The sequence below is a fragment of the Crassostrea angulata genome, chromosome 6 (genome assembly GCF_025612915.1).
Source record: "Crassostrea angulata isolate pt1a10 chromosome 6, ASM2561291v2, whole genome shotgun sequence".
NCBI lineage: Eukaryota > Metazoa > Mollusca > Bivalvia > Ostreida > Ostreidae > Magallana > Magallana angulata.
Genome location: NC_069116.1, coordinates 33,872,714 through 33,893,242, shown reverse-complemented (window position 1 = coordinate 33,893,242; position 20,529 = coordinate 33,872,714). Strand labels below are relative to the sequence as shown.

Sequence of the window (20,529 nt, the reverse complement as noted above, 5' to 3'; positions counted from 1 at the left end):
TTTTTCTTCTGACACATTGTATTCAATCCACTTACACAAATATAATCAGGTATTATTTATTTATCTTTTGCATTAGAATATCATGTTTAATCAAATACAAGCAAGCTTCTCTGATTATTTGTTCGTTGTTTGTCATTATCTTTGTTGTCGCTGTAAACATTTCGCATATCTATCTTTCCGGAACTAACTGGTGAATTTCAACTAGACTTGTCATATATCAGTCTTAGGTAGGGTATAGTAAATATTTGTGAAGGTGGAATGCTACTCCAAAATTATTTTTTTATGATCGTTAAAATATCATTTCTGAAACATGATTGCATTATTTAAAGAAGGGTGCATGCTCTTAACTATTTTTTACGGTTTTCTTATGTATTATTATGAGAAAGTAAATAGTCTGTTTTGGTTCGAGTAACACACTGTAAAGTTTAAAGAAGATGGGTGAATAAGGCGTGTAAAATGCCCATATGAGGAGTGATTAGATACTGCAAAATTAAAATATCATTATATCTGATGATTTTTTTTTACTAATAATTAAAAACAATGTATATTTAACATAATATTGGTTTGTAACCCTTAAATATTTTAAATACCTGTAATAGTTTGATTTAAACTGGGGTATGCGTGTCAAAACCTCCAATTAGTGTCATTTTTATAACTTCAATGCTCCATATTTTATAGTACAAGTCCAAAAATTCATGGCCAGTGCCTCATATAGGATTTAAACAACGCATTTAGTTGTAAAATGAAATGGCTCAGTGGGTAGAGCACCAGAGATTAGGTAACTCTATAGCACTTGGGTTTTAATATTTTAATGTTTTTTAATGATTAGTCGTAAAATACAATTTCAAATTTAACATTTTTTCAATTAAATATATTTTAAATGTTATAATACAAGTTTACAAAAGGGTAATTTCTAACTATATTCAGTTTGAAACATTTCAAAAAACAATTAGACAAAAATAATAAATCCTGACGTTTTGGTGGTATCGAACCAACAACCTAAAAACCCAAAATCAAATTAAAATATTAAAACCCAAGTGCTATAGAGTTACCTAATCTCTGGTGCTCTAACCACTGAGCCATTTCAATCACAACAAAGTGTATTGTTTAAATTCTATAGAAGACGTTGGCCACGAATTAACGGACTTGTATTATTTTTCTAAAACGTTCAATTGTTGGGCTACAAAATGACATTTTTAAAGTATAATGGGTCATCTCTCAACATTTTTGCTGATTAAAATCGGTTTGAATTCCATTAAACCGCATTTAGACTATGATAAAATTATGGAGCTCAGACCCACTCAATGAAAAAAAGGCATTGAAGTTATAAAAATGACACTATCTGGAGGTTTTGATAGGCATACTCCAGTTTAAATCAACCTATTGCACGTATTTGAAATATTTAAGGGCTACAAACCGATATTACGTTAAATATACGTTGTTTTTAATTATTATTTATAAAAGATATCAGATGTAATGATATTTTAATTTTGCTGTATCTAATCATTCCTCATATGTGCATTTTACACGCCTTATTCACCCATCTTCTTAGTCGCCGCGAACCAGTTCATCTCGGATAAATCGCGAAATAAAGTTGTCGCGAAAAATAATTGGTTTACAGTATACGGTATGAGGTTTTCCTCGAATGATAACTCTCAGTTAGATGTGTCTGTTTTATTTTGTAACTGTACAATATATACGCTTGCAATTGAGATAATAAAAGTCAATAATACTTTTATTATCTCAATTGCAAGCGTATATATTGTAAGTATAATGTTCATCTCTCCCTTTGGGCTTGGTAAATAATTCAAATCTCGGGTGACCAAAAACAGCTATAAATGTATTTATTTTTTTGTCAAACAGATAGTTAAACTAATTCTTAATACATTAAAACATTTGCATGGTTATAAGAAATACAACAAAAAAGTATTTTAAAAAACGTCAATGAACAATGTAAAAATTATTTATTATTCAAACTTGCATATGATAAGCTTAACATTGCATATGAATGCAGATTTTAAAAAGATGCGCAAAACATATATATATATATATATATATATATATATATATATATATATATATATATATATATATATATATATATATATATATATATATATATATATTTATAATGCCACTTCTTATTCTACTCGATAGAGTAGAGTTCTTGTTTGTCGGTGCCCCTATGAATAACTGTCATGCGTTTGAGAAAAAGATGTACAGAACCCATTTGCTGTAATTTTCCCGGGTAAATTCCCACATAGCCTCGAACGATGTGCCATAAACCAGCTCTCAGAGAGTTTGGTTACAGAGTACAAGAACACTTGGAATAAGCTGATCTATGTTCACCACAGACAAAATATGAAACACTTCAAATATTTATCACAAAACTATGTATTACATGCTGTTGGATAAAAACAGTATAATTTTTCCCCATTTGACACATAAGTTATAAAGCGTCATACTGAGTAATGTTTATGAATCATAACTTAATCAAGAAGAATTTTTTCTTCTATTTTTTCCCCTTTTTTTGGTCATCCCTTTTAAAAAAAAACCAAAACATGCAAATCGTCATTATATGTTTAATTTATGGCTCTGTCCTTATCTACTTTTCAATAAATCAAGATTCGGTTTTCCACTTTTTTCGTCATCGAACTTTGATATCCAAAATGCCTGTTGTTTATTGAATTTTTCTCTTAATCACTTAGTAAAACCTTGTTCAAACTTTCTTTCAGCCGCTTTCATCACACTAGCTGTCATCATTTGTGGAGGATACCCACGAGCAAGCAAGTAGTCCACTAATCTTTACAGCTTCTACTAGTGATGCACTCTCTGTGTCGTCAGCATCCCATTCACGTGCTTTATTTTTCACATGGACAAATGACCCGTAATGAGTCATTCCACTCAAGTGAAACTAGAATGACTTTACCTCTGCGTTCAACTTAAGAGTAAATATAAAAGTTCTGGTATGACTATATTTTTGTTCGTTGAATGTCCGTGATACCAGGAGTATTATATACATGTATATACAAAAACTTATACGTGGAAAATGCTCCAGTATTATACGATCTTGTTAGTCATATTCCAAAACCTCGAAAAGTTGTTATTAGAAAAGATATCATTCCAATGAAATGTCATTCTTATTTAAAATGTGCATTCAAATGCGATAATTTTTACATTCGAGAACATACCACTCATATTCTAAAACATGACATTCATATATTCTATTCCAATTTGATCAGGAGCGTATATAGCTGTCTGAACGCCAACACGATATGACGTTTTTGGTTCGGTAAAGAAATCGAAAAAGGAAATTAACAAAAGAAATAAAATAAAAATTATGCAATGATAATTTAAACTCTTTGTCAGTTAAGGATTAATCCAATAAAAATGCACAAGACGAATAAGTAAGGTATAACACCATATGATCGCTTACATTTTTTCTCAATCTTATAAGTTAACATGTCTTTCCAAGCGGACCATTTTTGTTGAAAGCATTGTAACTATCATTCAACGTCAGTTGCCAATCTAACGCCTTTAAAAAATTATGAAGTTCTACTGAATCGAAATGCTATTATAATTCAAAATTCAAAATGAAGTTATTGATTTTTTTTTTTTTGCTACGTAAAAGTAAAAATTTAACCATAGAAAATGTGAAGTAGTAGCTATGAGGTTTTTTTTAACTGTTCCGGACGGTAGCTTTATTTGTAAACCAACCTCATGCGCAGAGAAGGGGTTATGAAGGGGGAATTTTCTGAATATTTCTTTAAAAACATGAACTCGCGTTGTAAAGTTACCGAAATTGGGTTAACCCATAGGAACCAAAATCCTCCTTAGGAACCAAACACTTCTTTTTCTGGAAAAAAAATCGAAATCCATACCGAACACTCAAACGTTTACAAATACATGTACGTGTAAAACTTCACAGGTAATACTAGTAAATGACGCAATGAGCGGTGACTTACGTAAACAATATATATGTATGCTACCGGAATGGTTTTATTTTATCTTGGATAGCACCCCGGCATGTTGGGCATTGATTCAGGGACCTGGAACATACTTCACATAAATTGAAATGATTGCATGGTCGAAGTAAAATTGCCGAACGACGGTCCAAACAAACAACGCAGGTATCGTTGTCGTTTTGGGTATCATTTCCAGCATTCTGGGTGGACGAGGGATTTTGACCACTGTTCAGTGGATGTCGTTGACTGGTGCTTGCAGGATATTGTGGACTGGTGTTGCTGGGAGGATATGGTGGATTGGTGGAGCTGCTGGGCGGATATTGTGGATGATATCCACCACCAGGCGGTGGAATATAGTAAGCCGGATCAGGAGGAGGGGCTGAAGGTTCTGCTCTACACGCATTATGGTTGTTCACATTTGCACCGGGTGGATGAGGTTGGTTTGATGTTGGTTGAATGGAGGCTGGAACGTCCCAGAAAAAAAATAAAATATATATATTTGAATTTCAAATATTATTTCCTGGTTTGAGAAGAAAACTTTAGATTAATAAGGAATATTTTTGTAAGGCAAGAATGATCATGCGAATTGAATAAATACGCCAAAACAAACATACATATGCACCATGCAGTGTTATTAAAACCTCCCAAACATTGAATCAATATAAAGAAGCATTAAAAATCAGTTTGTTTTAAGCATTTCAGATCTACATCATAATCAATGCAAAACATTCAACAAATAAAACAATTAAGTTGCACAATCATCTTCAACAAACGTTGAACACTGTTTAAGAATTGACGTAACAGATTAAAAATTTCTATGTGAATTTAATTTACTAAATTTAATACCTAAATCCGCAGGGGCAAACATATATATAGATCCAGCGACCAAATGAGCAACTCCGGCTAAAATTGAGAAAGCAAAAGACCAGGACAGATAGAAGCCCTTCAGCCAAGTTACATATCGGTATTGGCCACCGTAAATACTGCTTCCTATTAACATACTGCCAGCTGAAATGAAAAGAAACGGTCAACTGTTTAAATAGAATAATGCATTTTTTGAAATCAGTTGAGATATGAGTTTTTACGAATAATTTTACCTGCAACAAAATTCATCACCGCCGCAGCAACTTGCGCGTCCCTCTTTTTGAAGGTTTTCCTAACGAACGTACAGAAAATTGACGACACAACAGAAGTCAGAGACATTAGGAGACCAGCACTTTGAAAAAATCGTGTGGCATGAAGCCATGCTGAAAAACAAAGTTGAATATAAAAAGAAAGAAAGAAAGGTAAAACTTGTTTACACGGAATATTGATTATGTGATTAACCAATAACCATGCACCTTATTCTCCTTGCATTAGTAAAGTTGAAAAATAATGCTTTCATCGAAATTGACAAAAAAAATATAAAAATAGAATAAAAAGCCAACAGATCAAATGAAGATGAACACAAAACATCATCGTAAAATCTTCTTTCAAGCCCAATTATTGATTTTAAAAGTCTTTCAAGCTTACCTGGTACGCCTTGATTACTATACTCCAGAAAATTGGTGACTGATTGGCTGCAAGTAATGTCTGTGTTACTGATGGTCTTGCTACAGTGGTTCCAGAGTCCTTGGTTGCTCTCTGTTGGTCCCTCTGACAGTTCCACCCAGTTGTCTGTGCCATAGGACAGGAAGGTATGGAGAAAGCATGCGAGGATTGTGATAAAGAAGCAAGCTCGATTTCCTTTGGGCGAATCACAGAACGTGTCTATAGAAGCGGCTAGTTCCCCCGTCACGGTCATTCTCTTGCCTTGGTTGTTTGATTCATTGGTGTAAATGTGGCGCTATATTCTGCATGAAATTCCAACCGTAACGTCTACTCTGTTTAGATAATTCCTGCAATAATACATAACTTTTTTTCTAAATAGTTAGAAACAATAGCAATCACTAGGTATAGTTGTAGCATTGAAATATATAACGCATGATTGGCAGTCACAAGGTAAGATATCGGGTACCTGTGTGTGTTAAATACCCATAAATTCAACCCCATTGTAGGCACAAAGATAAGCCATGAAACACACGATAAGTATGTATTGCCCTCAACTCTTCGCCTCTTCATATACGGTTCAAAACGGCACATAAACAGAAGCATACCTTTACTGCAAGGTCCATGAAAACACATACCTCTCTCTCTCTTCCGAGAACCGTTCCTAATCCATACTTCCTGGTCTATCGATTATGCTGAACGAATCGATAAAATTTATCGTCATAATTAGAAGACTGCCAGTTGTCTAGCGTTCCGGAGATTTAAATTGATTCACAGAGTGTGTGGCATGCACTATAAACGGGTGTTTCTTGTGATAAACCGAAACAAAAACTAAGGATGTAAATCCGCCTACATACAAATCTCCGAGGATACTCAAAGATGACAGTCAAGGACAAGGTTAAAGTATCAATTCTGGCCTGGGGGTGCGCCCCTTGCGGCCTTACCTGGTCCTTTGGGTTACAAATGGTGATTATTGGATTCTTCTTGGCCGGGTTTTGCTCCGATCACTGGCTAGAGTCGTCTATCGTCGTGTCTGGGTATGAGTCCAGGAGCCAAGGGTTGTGGCGATTCTGTTATAAGTCTCTTGGAGCCACTTGCTGTGGATACATCAACGATCTCATGTACATAGAGCGTAAGTTGTCCCCCATCAATGTTTACAGGGATCATGAATACGCAACAATACGTGCTATGTAATTTTAAACGATAAGTATTTTTTTTTAATTTGAACGTTGATGCATGTGTATTTTGCTTCCAGCTTTTGTGAACGCCACTAGAGCCTTTCTGGTCATGAGCTTACTTCCGCAAGGCGGTTGCATTTTGGCTGTACTTATTGGAATTTTCAAGAAAAGTTATTCTGTTTCAAAACGTTTAGCAGGTGTGCTGAGTGGAATATCAGGTACATCGATCAATACCAATATCTATCGATTAATTCAGAGTTTTATGGCATGTTTATGTTTATGTTTGTTATTCGTGTATCTTTTTCCTAAAACACACTACATTCGATCTTCAACCGAAAAATGAGGGTTTTATACATAACTTGTACATAAGGATATCAAGCTTAGTCAAATGATTAGGTTACCAATGATTCAAATGACTTTTCTGATCAATGTTTTAACGTTGTCTTTCGTTGTTGTCATAAATATTTCACATACTTAGTACTCATCTTCTTCAGAAGCAATTGGTCAGTTTGAACTTGGCACAAAGCATTTGGAGGCTGTTAAAATGTAATGGCGCTCCCTCTTTCATGGGGATATAGTTTAGAATTATTAAAAATGCTGTGAATTTAATTAACAATCTTCAAAAACAACTAGTATTTGGTCAGAAAGTTAAAACTTGCTTGGATGCATCCTCAAAAGTGTAGATTCCAGTTTGTTCAAATGATGTTCCACTGGAATATGTAAGCCACGATAAGATAAAAGAGGTATTATAAAAGCGCCTTTTCCCAATATTTCCCCTACACTTGTGTCTGGATGGAAAGTACCTGTTACTAAATATAGTTTCATGTACCTGTTGCAAATATGATTTTCGAAACATAGATACTGCTTTTATAATGGTGTCTGTAACAACTGGTTTGTCATAAATTTGGGAAATCTGCATCAAGAAATGAATACTAGTATATAGACCTCTATGTAAAATATCAGTTGGTATTCTGAACCGTGATTTCTTCCAGCAAAATGCAATGAATCTAAGTGTAGAGTTATATATATATATATAGAATACTTGTATAGTGTTACTAAAGAGATCTGTTCATATTGGTTGTGCTCATACTCAGGCTAAATTAAACAAGATAATTTAAATAAAAAATCCTGCCGATTAGATACATGTAATCTAAACTACTCTTATCATGCATCAATTATTAATAAGTGAAAAAATAGTCACTACCTGGAATCGATCCAGCGACCACAAAATCAATAAGACCTCCGCTTTCCACTAGGCCACGCATCTAAGAACTTCAACGACTGTCTTTTCAATATACAGGCATGTATATGGCTATATACATATATACATAATATATACATAATATATATATGTGTGTGTGTGTATATATATATATATATATATATATATATATATATATATATATATATATATATATATATATATATATATATATATATTAGAAAAAACACAAATTGAAATATTTCGCCAATTTTCAGTTCGAAGACCACGTTAACCCAAAATTATTTCAATGTAAGCGTGTTCTTAAATACCTGAAGAACATAATTTTCAAATAGTCAAATATACCATTTCTTATCGCATACTAAATATTTTCCTTTATATCCCTGACAAAACTGACTACTCAGTATTTTAATGATGGTGTGTAAGATAATAAAGACTCATTGAGCATAGTAATTATGATATTTGCATTTATTTGAGTATATTTTAACTGAATATTGTATAATATTGAAAATGTTTTGTGTTTCTAAATTGCTATATTTAAGGCGAAATCATATATTCAAAAATGTTCCATAATGAACTGCTATGCTGTATATAACTTATGATAGTGAAAAAAGTATCGTAGTGAAAAAAATTCCTGCCAACCAAAAATGAAGGTTATTCATGTCAGGATACATTGTAATTAAGGCAACGGCAGGGGTTATGAGAATATTTCCGAGTAATTTCCCACACAGAATGCAGCCTGAAGTCGGAGGCTTAAGCCTATCTGAGTATAAGAAGTACAAGAGCACCTCATTCTCTGTACACCACTAATGAAGCCTGAAAAATTATGAAATTATATCAGAATTGTAGGACAGAAAACTATGAAAATCATCGTTTGTTATTCTCAATATTGACATACAACTATACAACAAAAATTATGAATAATGGTACATAATTAATAAAAGTACATCGATGTAACCAAAGTGCTATTTACATATGATAACGTTTTTCCTTTAATCATCAATAATTATTAACATTTGTGAATATTATCCACCTTTCTTTCAGCTTTTTGCATCATACTTGCTGGAATCATCTATGGCGGAGCCTCCCAAGACGAGGACTCCACCAGCCTATACAGCCTCTCCTGGTCCTACGCTCTCTGTTTCGTCAGTGGCTTCCTCTACATCCCGTTCACGTGTTTTATTTGCTGCACGGACGACTCGCCTGATGAAAGTTCATCTTCTACCACGTGACTTAAAACGTGACTCAATATGGACCAATGAACATATCCGCGGTCAAGTTTAAAATCCAAGTTCAAGAATTACTAGCATCAGTTATATCCGTCCATTGATTGTCTGTGATATTTGAATGTATAATTACATGAATAGAGTCTCGATAAATGTTGCGTAAATGTACCTTGTTTATGTAATTTTTGCTGCTTTTTAATTTGATACTAGATATTTAATTGAAAGATATATGTACATTAGCGTTAACTCGAGAAGAGAACATTAGTCAAGTTTTTAAAATTGAACTACCGTAGCTTTAATTCGGATAATCCACAGTTGACTTAACGCAAGGATCGTTGTTTTTCTATTTTCCTAAATCTGACATATGAGTTGATGATAGTACATATATTCGGTTTGGATCGTTCCACAATTACAAATGGGTTTGTATTAGATATACAATACCGAATATTTGCCGAACACAGTTTTATATGAAAAAAAATACAGAGTTTGTGAACCTCACCATCGCGGGATTCTTACTCTTTGATATTTTCTTATGAACTTTATATCATACTTATTAAAAAAAATTTCATTGATTTTATTAGTTAATTTGTTGACTCAGATATTCCAATTTTAAAGGATATAAGTACTGCAACAGTCTTATTTTAAGTGTAATAGCACAGAGTATAATCAGGGACGTAAATACGCGTAAATACGTCCCTGGTATAATTCTGTATTCTCGTATGAATACCAAACTATCAAAAGTAAGTTTTAAAAAATCAAGAATAAAAGAATCACAGCAATGCTTAAGAATAAGAATTAATTGAACGGTTTCTCTCCAGTTTATTAAAGCCGCTTGGTCCGATTTTCTATCAAATTTTGTGAACGCTTTTAAACGATGGTTATAATATGCTAAGTATGTGCATAATAAAATATATTGCAGTAGCTTCTCCTGTCAATTAAGCCATATTTTAATGGGGAAAAAATGTTGAACATTTAATTTTGTTAACAAAATAAACGACAAACAGAGGTACCGCATTATTTCGCAGCCTCATATCAAAATTCGCTCCCGATGTTGAGGCGAGAGTGATTGTATTTAGACTTAGACATCGATATATATAAATGTTATAATGATTTGGCAAATCTGTGTACATTTTTTTCAATAAAATTTCCAAACGGTTCCATTTCTAAACTTTCACATGATTCAGTTTGGTTTGTTTAACTGTATGCCAATAAAGAATATCTAAACTTGAATATTTCTAGCTTTGAAAGGAGACTGATTTTGCTGGTGTTAATAGGCGAAAGTATACAACTTTCTAAGCTAATTGATTTGTATGGAAAATTATTTGATCATGCAATACCGTAAGAGTGAAAAAATCGGAGCATGCAGCTTTCATTTTCAAAAGTAAATGCAAGTATATTATGTTTATTAAATATGTTAAGGAAAATACGCCGTAAATGTTTGCTTAGTGAATAATACAATAAAAATACGATCAAACCTAACTTCAGGAGTCTTTAAACCCTAAGTTTATAGCATTCCCTAAATACCCTAACCCCCTTTCTTGAGGCAAATTATGATCACATGTAGGAACCATTTTAGTAATCTATTTATTGCTTGTTTTCTAATGAAATATCCCAAATCCTACCATCAAACCATATCTTTATTCATTTATTTTTTTTTTGTTCGTTTTGTAAAAATCTACTGAATGATACTATTTGTTGTACTAGTTATCTTATAAAAACTATGTTAATCCCCCCCCCCAAAAAAAACCCTCCAACAAAACGACGCGAAAGTCAATTGACCGGTCCAATAAAGATGTTGATTGGTCCGTCTGTCTGGCGTAACATTTGCATGGTGGGTCGCTACGTTACATCGTCCGATATGATATCTGCGGGGCGGAAATAAAACACTTTGACATATAAATGGCGTGTTGAGCTATAAATTGTACTTGCATGGTGCATGACCCTGCTCTCCATATATGTCCCAAATCTCTGAAACTTTACAAATCCACATCTTTTTATATCTTCTTGCTCCTCAATCTGATTAAAATACATATATATATATCTACATGATTAGCGCACAAACATTTGAGAATCAGATACCCAAGCCTATTGTCCTTTCCGATATATTTCATTTTAGTCATGTTGTATATTTTATTTGATAAAATGAAATATATCGGAAAGGACACTATCCTCAAACCAAGCATTTTAATTATTCATGTGTCAAGAGTCCAACTTCCATAGTACATGTAGATCGGTGACACCTTGGAGGTTGGGCCTTATATCCCTCTCAGACTATTTAAACCTGTATATGAACAAAAATATTTGGACAATCATATCCCAATAAAAATATATATAAATTTCATTTAAAATAAAATTAATTCCCCGCCTTGTTTACACGGCATCAGTTGACAATGTTTTCATTAAAATTGGAATCTCCGGTGAGCACATTGGCCCATGGGAATAAATGAATTTTAATATTGTGATGACATATTTTCTATAATAGACAAACTGTCTGAAATTGCACGTTTGTTGTTTCTGAAAAAGGCATCCAGAAAAATCAACTTGAATAGCTCATTTTATTTGAATATTATTACCGACACTACATAGACACTAGCTGCAGGTCTGTATCTCCCGGTCTGAAAAAATTCGGATGGACGACCTGGGAGCTACAGCGCCTCACATAGTAAAAATCTGTAATTTACGGCGCCAGAAAATGGCGCTAGATTTTTACACGTGAAAATGGCGACTCTCGATCTCGACGTAAATTAATTTACTTCGTTTTCTGTGGTCGGTTAGCATGTTTAAGAGAAAGTCTGAGGCAAGTAAAGGGATGATATCAGTAGAAAATATTTCCTGAAAAATGTAATGGTACTTACTGTTTTCACAGAATTAGTGAGCAAATAAGGTTAATCAGTCCAAATCTAGCGCAATTTTTTGTGCGCCGTAAATTGCAGATTTCTACTATGGGAGGTACTGTATATAGCTCCCAGGTTGTCCATACGAATTTTTTCAGACCATACAGGAGCTACAGACCTGCAGCTACGTAGACACATAACGAAGGGAATACACATGTATCTATGATACAGCAATCATTGTAATAAAAAATATTTAGAAGATATCGATGAGCTCCACTTTATACTGATGTGTCTCTTTTACGCTGATCGAATCACGAAAGAAATATATATACAAAAAAAAAAAATCAAGTGTTTTAAAGTTAGTTAAACTTTTAAGTGTTAACAATTTAAAGGAACTGAATAATTTAGGTAAACATTTGTCTAGCGCCCTCAAAATGAGAGCTCAGCATTGAAATGATACTTCAGTTGTAAGCTACTACAGCTGGTACATGTATATACATAATATAAGCATACTATTCGATACATGTATATTAAATATGTTGTGTGCATTATTTTTTCTTATGTCCACTCACCTACTGCACATTGCAAATTTTTATATTTATGTACAATACTTTGTATTCTAATGAGTTATACAGCCCAATGACAATAAATTGAAAATCGAAGAGAAAATGTCTCTACGACACATTTCATGTACGAGCTAACAATATTTCATTTTGTAGGGGTATTCCCCACGTCTGAATTTCCGAAGAAAAAACCATGAATACGATGTTGTTTTCATTTTCGGTAACAGAAAACTTTCAAATAAGGTATGTGTATTTTCTAGACATAATTATACACACTTAACATTACTAAACGATTAAAACTGAAAATTTCTGGGATATTAATGACTAATAAACGAGCATTAACCATGTTAACTTGGAGTTGTGTAAAACGTGTATCCTTTCGAGAGCCTCCTTTCTTCTTCAGCTGACGATAGCTTTGATGAAATATTTGAATAATATTTCATTAATGTTACATGCTTATTATTTTTATCGTTATATATTTATATATGAATAAATCTTGCAGGTAGCGACATTTAGCTGTCTGCAACATGCATGCAATGTATACCTCTTTGGAAATTTTAAATATCGGGGTTCTATGAAGGGAACAGAAGATCAAAATGTAAACATACAGGTTTAACACAAGTACAGGAAGTTTGTATTCACTTCTTAGCAAACGAGATAATTTGTGCATTTTATAAACAAAGACATAAAGCAAGATAATACAAATCTTAGAATTTGCCCAAAATGACAGCTTTCTGGGGTTTAAATGGAAAATCCATAATTTAGATTAAGAAAACTTCCTTCATGAATTTGATAAAATGTCAACCTTATAATCTATCAATCATGGTTTGTAAGGTAAAAGAAAGACTTTCAATAGGGCTTTCACAAGAGTTTCTATTGAAAGTGAGCCATCGTTTGTTTATTCTCATTACCATTGAGTTGGCAAGATGTTTGTACAGTAAGTATAAATTCCTATCTGATTAATCACCCAAATCATTGTGAACACAACACAATATATACATAGGTGGATCAAGATATTGCTCTGAGCTCAAAAAACAAATGAATTCATGATGCATACACACATGCACCCATTAAATATTAGGTGAAACCGGATTTAATATTTTAAAGGATTTTTTAAATTTTCTTGTACCATGAATATACAAATGACATTGAAATATTGCACAGTAAATAAATGATGCAAGGTAGTAAGGTGATTTGAAAAAAAACCAATTTGTTTGTATGCCCTTCTTTAGTAAGTGTGTAACCTTTGGGTCTGTAGGTGGAGATAATTTATCGGGAGTCAGACATCTTTGCAAACCAAGGGTAAATATTATGCTTTTCTTCTCTTCAAGAGAAGTTGAAGAGAACAGAAACAGTCAATGTAAAGTTTACGATTTACTGTTAGTCACAGAGAAAGCCAAGAAATAATTTCTAAAGATGGTCCAAACTACGGTGTATAGGAAATTAAAAACATGCATTAATCATTTTATATTTTGCAATCTTGTTCCAATTGATACTTAATTGCTGCACGGTGGTGATATAGCAAAACTTTATCATAATTTTCATGTGATTGTTGCAAATTTCTTTCAGTAATCCATTATTTTGATATACAAAAGTACAATGCTAAGTCTAAATAAGATGTAAAATGTCTGTTGAAATTCATTTGTTTGGCAATATACTTTCAGATAGGAGAATTAAATCTTTGTAAAACTTAATTTGTAAACTTTTAAAGGTTGTTACACAATAATTGAATAAGCATCCATATTTTGTGCAAATCTGAAAGAGTGCTACAAGGGGGCATTGGTGTTGAAAAAAAACCCAGTTAGTTACAAATAACAAAAAACTATTTCATATGGAAAGAGCATTTTATGCAAATACAAATGTAAATGTAATAAATTAGTAAATTAAATTTATAATGTACTTACATCTTTATCTCCTAAGCTGTGGAGCAATAAAATGACCAAGATAAAATTATATTTTTACATGCATCCCCACTTAATATAAGCAGACCCTTAATTTATTTTAAAAAATATTTTGATGTGAAAGTAATCATGTAGATTAGCTTTTGCCTTTGAAAAATTATAATCTTTACTTGCATGGTATCTGTTCAGTTCAGTTTATTTCACTCAACACCATATAATGGTACAAGAGGTACATAAGAAGACCAAACATATTTACATATATACAATATAGTTGTAAAGTTCAAGAAAGTAAGTGGGGTGAATGAACAGTATGATTAATTTTTGAAATAAAGAAACACAATTTTCTTAATGTGATGTAATCGACTGAAGACATGATTTCATAGAACTTTTTAGTGTTAGGAGAAGAACAGTAATTTGTATCTAAAAACTGACTTCGTAATTTACTTAATGCCTTGCATTCTAATATAACATGAAATTCATCACCAATTTTGTTACAATTACACAAATTACAATAATGTTTACTTCTTTCAACAATACCCCACCTACCTATTTCAACAGGAAGATGATGATTTGTAGACAGAAGGAAAGGTCAATTATCAGCTTGAAGGAATACATTAATATATTTAGTTTATTGGAATGTATTATGATGGGCTATAATTGCACTAGCCATGTATGAGAATATTGAAATGACATAGATATTTTTCCCTCTTAATAATGAACTTGTTTTTACATCTATTCACATTGACAATTTGTGTGCTTAGGTCTTTTCCTTCCAGACTTTCATTAGGCTTTCTATGTTATGGTAAAACTTATTACAATTTCTGCTAATCTTTATTCCCATTCCTTTTCATTTATCTAGACTTTATAGATGTAACGAATGTTAAAAAAAAACTAAGCTTAGAATACTTTCAAGTACTGGATGGTTTCATTTACATGTGCTACAGACTAATACGGTAGTTTATCTTTTTATTTGTATATCTTTTTGCATTTGTTATTCATTTAACCACTGAGTGTTATTTTTCTCTATTTTTGAAAAATTAATCTCTTCAGAAAAAAAAAAAGTTAAAAAAAAAAATCTTTCATTTGTTAGATCAAAGCTGATTTTAATATTTCTCAGAGAAACAGACTTTATGTTTATTAAAAATTTCAAGTTCAATTCAGGGACTGGTCAATAGGAAGTCATAAAATGTTACTATAGCACTCCCTTCCTTGGAGTCATCACCTGAGCTTTCTTGCTCAGAAGTAAGAAAAACTGTGTACTACACTTGCTGAAAACAACCCTGCATTATTGTCTATTCATCCCAATTACTTGATTCAATTTCATTGCTGCAGTCTTTATCACAGAATTCTGTTTAGTCCACGATTCAAGGCAGATATGAGTATTTTGTCATATATAATGAGTTGTGCTGCCTTCTATTTTTTTTACCAACCAGGTTAACCAATTTTTAACCAACTGCCAGTTATTATATAATAAATATAAAGGATAGATGTACATTTACGTTCAGTAAAAGCAACATTTATCTCATTTTTTAATGCCAGATGGTGTGTGATTCTCATGAATGAAACTAGAAGGTGTTATTTGTGAATTAGGGTTTCCAAAGTTTTAGATATTAAGAGTTTCATTCAGAGTGAATTTCCTTATACAGTTTAAGATTGGTTTTATTCTGAAAGTGATAGCTACCGGTACATAAATATCACACACGGGTTATTGCTGGGACATTGCCACCTTACCACCAAAAAGTTTTAAAAATTTTAAAATAACACATATAAGGGTAAAAACTAACAGTAACATTAACTGCAAATGTATTTTTGTAATTTGGGTTTGATAAGGCTTATAAAAAATTGTGTGTTTAGGGTAACACTGATGAAAAAATTAGGTTAGGTAGGTAGGGATTTTTTTAATTTTATCATATTTTTTTTTTCATGAATCCTAAGAATGTTTGTTTGTGTGATATTTAAAAACAGATTTTCTAATAGAAATGATATCAAATTCACAACCGGATGAAAACAGACATCTAAAAATGGTAGGATCGGGGCATTTTTGTAGGTTAGGTCGGGTTACCCTAAACACACAACTTTTTTTTTTTAGGCCTAATGATCTTAACAGGCGTAAAAGTCTTATCAGGAAACAACATTGATGACATTTTGAGACCTTGGCTTGGTATGTTGATTTACTGAATAAGTTAAAAATCAAAGTAAAATCTTTAATATTTGAAGATACAGAAATAAATGCTTTTCCTCCTTTCATGTACATCAAACTATATTATTCAGCTGAGGACTGTATTATTGCAGAGGTTATAACAATTTAAAACTGCAAAGAACTATGCTCAAAAATAAATATTATAGAATGCAGCGATTATTATAGTTACATTACAGGAAAATCCTTCATAATTGTTCCTGTTTCATTTTTATAACTTTGACTAACTATTCAACAATGAGCTGTGGATATATTTTGTTCCAGATATATGTAGATATGTTTAAAACATGTAAATTACATTTCAATTATATCTAAATTGGATAGTAGCAATATGTACGGGTGTATATAGATAATGGTGATAAAAAAAATTAAGTAAATTGATATAAGTATGATTATCGCTGAGAGAGAGAGAGAGAGAGAGAGAGAGCGGTTTTTTAAACAATGGACAAAAACGTGACTTTATTTAATTCTGTATTGAATAGTAACGAATTTTAATGAAATGCAAGTGCTGCTATCAGTGGATATCAAATTTTGATCATTGTTTATCTTAGATATAAATCCCAACCAGGCACACATTTTGACACATGCTAGTCCCCTTTATGTAAAACTGTCCAATTACATGTTTATTTTTTTATTGTATGTGTACGTACAATGAACAAGGAAGAGTTGTTTGCTTTTGATCTGGGTCACTATACCAATATCAGATTTCTTGAAAGATAAACATCCTGGTTTGAAATCTTGTGGTAACCCCATTATGCGAGAGGGCTTTTTAGTTACTCAACTGCTATTTATGAATACACATAAGTAGCAATCGTGGTAAAATTAATGTAATTACGAAATATACCCATTTCGGACTAAATTTATGATCGGGTAACTTAAATTAATCGTTTAAATTCAAATTTTGAAAAATTCCACGTCAGTTATAAACAATTTTGACTATTTTACTCCCTTTTCTTATAAAAATGATAGATGTGTCATAAATGTACAACGTAAATTTAAAAAAAAGAAGACACGATAACTTGTACGTTTTCGAAGAATGGCCGTCCATTTTTTAGTTTCGTTTCACGTGTGTGTCTTTACCTGGTACGGCGAAAGGGAGTAGTGTTTATTTTCTGGAAATGTGGTACTTTACAGAGGATTACGCACTCCGCTAGAATAATAATAACCATGTCAATTGTATACCATTCACTAATCGCTAAATGTGTCACAACGGCATACACATCGATAGAAAAGAGAGCACGAGTAGAGAGAAAAAAAATTAAATCGTTTTTAATGAACTCGTTTTCGTTCCTGATTTAGAAAAAAAAATTACAAGTAAGCAACAAATTCTCTCTTAATATATCCTTCTGTCAGAGCGGGATACATCGAAAATTGAAAACGGAAAACAGGAAAACAAAAACTTAAGGACATGTCTCCCAAAATTAACCTAGGTCAATGTGCTTTTTTTTTTAAATTTTGTAAAAATAATTCTCAATTTATTTTTTTTACTCTTTTTCAGACATTCATATCTGATTTCAAGGGGGATGGAGTAACGAGGAAAAGTTTAAAAACAAGAGATGGAGAAACGATATCAAGCTCAGCATATCTACATTAATTATAGGAAAGAAGAGGATGCGCCCCGGCCCACCCGATCCATACTACAGTCTTTGTTTTCTATCTTGGTGGAGTTTCTAAGCCTGTGTAAACCAGAGGAAAAATTTTCCTTTCACGAGTTTCATAAGATTTTGAATTTTAGTTCCAACGAAAGTGATTTTGATTTAACTAAAGCTTCGGAAGCATTTGAAACCTTAGAATTTTTTTTAATTACGATATGGAAAAATTCATGGAAACCAGAATTCAAAAGAATACGAGTAAGTACATATCTGAATGAAACGTTGTCTGAAAATTTTGGTAGACAACACATATGAATTTAGCTGCATGTAATTATGCCAAAAGGATGTACATTTTTACAGTATTATTAATGGTTAGCCTATCATGAAATGTGCAAACAGTAATTTGATTCCGGTGCATAATTTTGTGGAATAATTTATATTGATAACATAGGACTAGTTTTCATCCGCTTAAAGGCTGATCTATTTTTAACATTTTATGACATTTTTTTTTCCAGAAATATTGTGGATTTTATCAAACGAAAATCGAATCGCATTTAAAGAAATCAGAGGAGGTTTTTAAATTAATCGGCTATGTGGAAAACGGGGATACATTAGTGTTAAATAGGAGGCTTAATCAAGATGTTGTATTATCCGTAGGATTTGAATGCATCTTAGCTTCCGTCGAGTGCATTCTAGTGTCCAGAATACGGAATAGAATCGAAACGCCTAAACGACCGTATGACATCTTTACCTTGAGACAAAAATATTGCGGGAGTGAAGACGAGTTCGTCTCTCTATTGGCCGGATCAAGAAAGGACGCGCACGCTAAAACTCATTCAAAACTAGACGATACAGAGGTGGATCACAATTCTGTGACGTTTTCTCCGTCGGAGGAGCGGCCTGGTCACCACGATATTCCTTTCATTGACGATGACGCCGATGGACACAAGGAATACGATCAAATCAGTCCCAATTTCGAGGAGGGGACGTTGGATGACCATCTGATGGCGAGTTTAAAGTTAGTGAGCAAAGAGAAGAAGAAAGTGGAAGAGCCGGCACCTTCCCCGAAAAAAGGCTCCGAGGAATGGTCGTTTGTCACGGATAGTTTGAGAAAACGGTACGGCGAGGAATATAATTGGGGACAGCGAGGGGATATATTACAAGCCGAGCAATCGACGAACCATATGATGCAGCAGGATGTTCGAAAGGAAAAGGGTGAAGCGATGAAGCGGCTAATGAAGAAGGAGAGCTCGTCTTATCGAGACTCTGGTTATGTTGGTGGTAGTAGTTTTCAAAACGTTAGCCACAGATCTGACATGTTATCTCGGGCTGGTTGTCCTGAGACTAAAATGCCATCCTCTTATAGCAAGCCGATTCACCAGGCGACAACTTACGCTCATGCGCAATTACCACCTTCCTGTTCCGGCGGAAACCTAGTTGTGTCTCCAGAGGAGCGGGATATAGGCGGCGGCGAGAAGCTACAAATAAATGACCGTGTAGATGTGAGGTTCGATAGGTTAGCTATAAATCAACCTGTAATAAGCAGCCATTCTGCCCCTATAGCGCGGAAACTTTCCAAAGGGGCCGAAGTGGTTCCTGCTGCCAGTAGTAGCAGGTTTGGGAGTCGTAGCTTGACAGAATGCGGTTGGGTGTGTCCGTATTGCACGATACGAAATCCCATCGCTAATCCAATTTGTTCCGTATGTAGTAAAACTAATGATATGAGGGACACGAAAGTGGCGTCTAAATCTATGGACGTCAGGTGGACATCCAGGCAGTGTGCCCAATGTACGTACGTTAATCATTCGGATCGCACGGATTGTGAAATGTGTGGTAACACATTAAACGATACCTACCCCGCATCATGAACAGGTTACACTATATAGACAGTTTTAAAAAATTATGTTTGATAAATTGTATTATCGCAAAGAAATTTGGCTAGTGTTTCAAGAATCGCCTGCAATGTTAAACACAAAAAACTCCACGCTTATAAGCAAATCAACACTCTACATTTTGTTAATATTAGTATTGTGATTTCGTTATACAAATAAATTAACGATAAAACTATCTTTAGATTTTCTATTAGGTAATATCTAAATTTAGTATAAAATATACAGGTAAGCACAAATGTAATACTTGTAAATTTAAATGCCTAGCAATTTCGAAGTGCTGCGAAACGTCACAAGAACGATGTTTAAATGCACAATCATGCGTCTGACGTTATAAATTTCTGTCATAAAAACACCCTATACCTAATATTTATTAGGAATAGGGTATTTGTTTTTATTATCACAAAAATTTATAACGTCAGTTGTCTGTGATGA

The 20,529-nt window shown here is 33.1% G+C and overlaps 3 protein-coding genes across 6 annotated transcripts; 2 read left to right on the top strand and 1 right to left on the bottom strand.

Moving 5' to 3' along the window:
- Window positions 1–2,552: 2,552 nt before the first annotated feature.
- On the bottom strand, window positions 2,553–6,242 carry LOC128189175 (uncharacterized). 3 transcript variants are annotated; one of them, XM_052860671.1, is made up of 5 exons: window positions 6,131–6,242; window positions 5,478–5,842; window positions 5,063–5,212; window positions 4,812–4,973; window positions 2,553–4,428 (listed from the first exon to the last, which is right to left on the bottom strand). In XM_052860671.1, exons 2-5 carry the CDS (start codon window positions 5,746–5,748, stop codon window positions 3,986–3,988), a joined length of 1,026 nt encoding a protein of 341 aa, XP_052716631.1. In that variant the 5' UTR covers window positions 5,749–5,842; window positions 6,131–6,242; the 3' UTR covers window positions 2,553–3,985. The 3 variants fall into 3 exon arrangements, with proteins under 3 accessions (XP_052716631.1, XP_052716630.1, XP_052716632.1); XM_052860670.1 differs by having other exon boundaries at window positions 6,101–6,239; XM_052860672.1 differs by lacking the exon at window positions 6,131–6,242 and adding an exon at window positions 5,962–6,071.
- Window positions 6,243–6,340: 98 nt separating this feature from the next.
- Window positions 6,341–10,362, top strand: LOC128189176 (uncharacterized). The gene is made up of 3 exons (XM_052860674.1): window positions 6,341–6,624; window positions 6,748–6,888; window positions 8,937–10,362. The coding sequence occupies exons 1-3, from the start codon at window positions 6,372–6,374 to the stop codon at window positions 9,122–9,124; spliced, it is 582 nt and encodes a 193-aa protein (XP_052716634.1). The 5' UTR covers window positions 6,341–6,371; the 3' UTR covers window positions 9,125–10,362.
- Window positions 10,363–12,645: 2,283 nt separating this feature from the next.
- On the top strand, window positions 12,646–20,272 carry LOC128189660 (uncharacterized). 2 transcript variants are annotated; one of them, XM_052861356.1, is made up of 4 exons: window positions 12,688–12,758; window positions 16,506–16,577; window positions 18,112–18,463; window positions 18,721–20,272. In XM_052861356.1, the coding sequence occupies exons 3-4, from the start codon at window positions 18,170–18,172 to the stop codon at window positions 20,071–20,073; spliced, it is 1,647 nt and encodes a 548-aa protein (XP_052717316.1). In that variant the 5' UTR covers window positions 12,688–12,758; window positions 16,506–16,577; window positions 18,112–18,169; the 3' UTR covers window positions 20,074–20,272. The 2 variants fall into 2 exon arrangements, with proteins under 2 accessions (XP_052717317.1, XP_052717316.1); XM_052861357.1 differs by lacking the exon at window positions 16,506–16,577 and having other exon boundaries at window positions 12,646–12,758.
- Window positions 20,273–20,529: the final 257 nt, after the last annotated feature.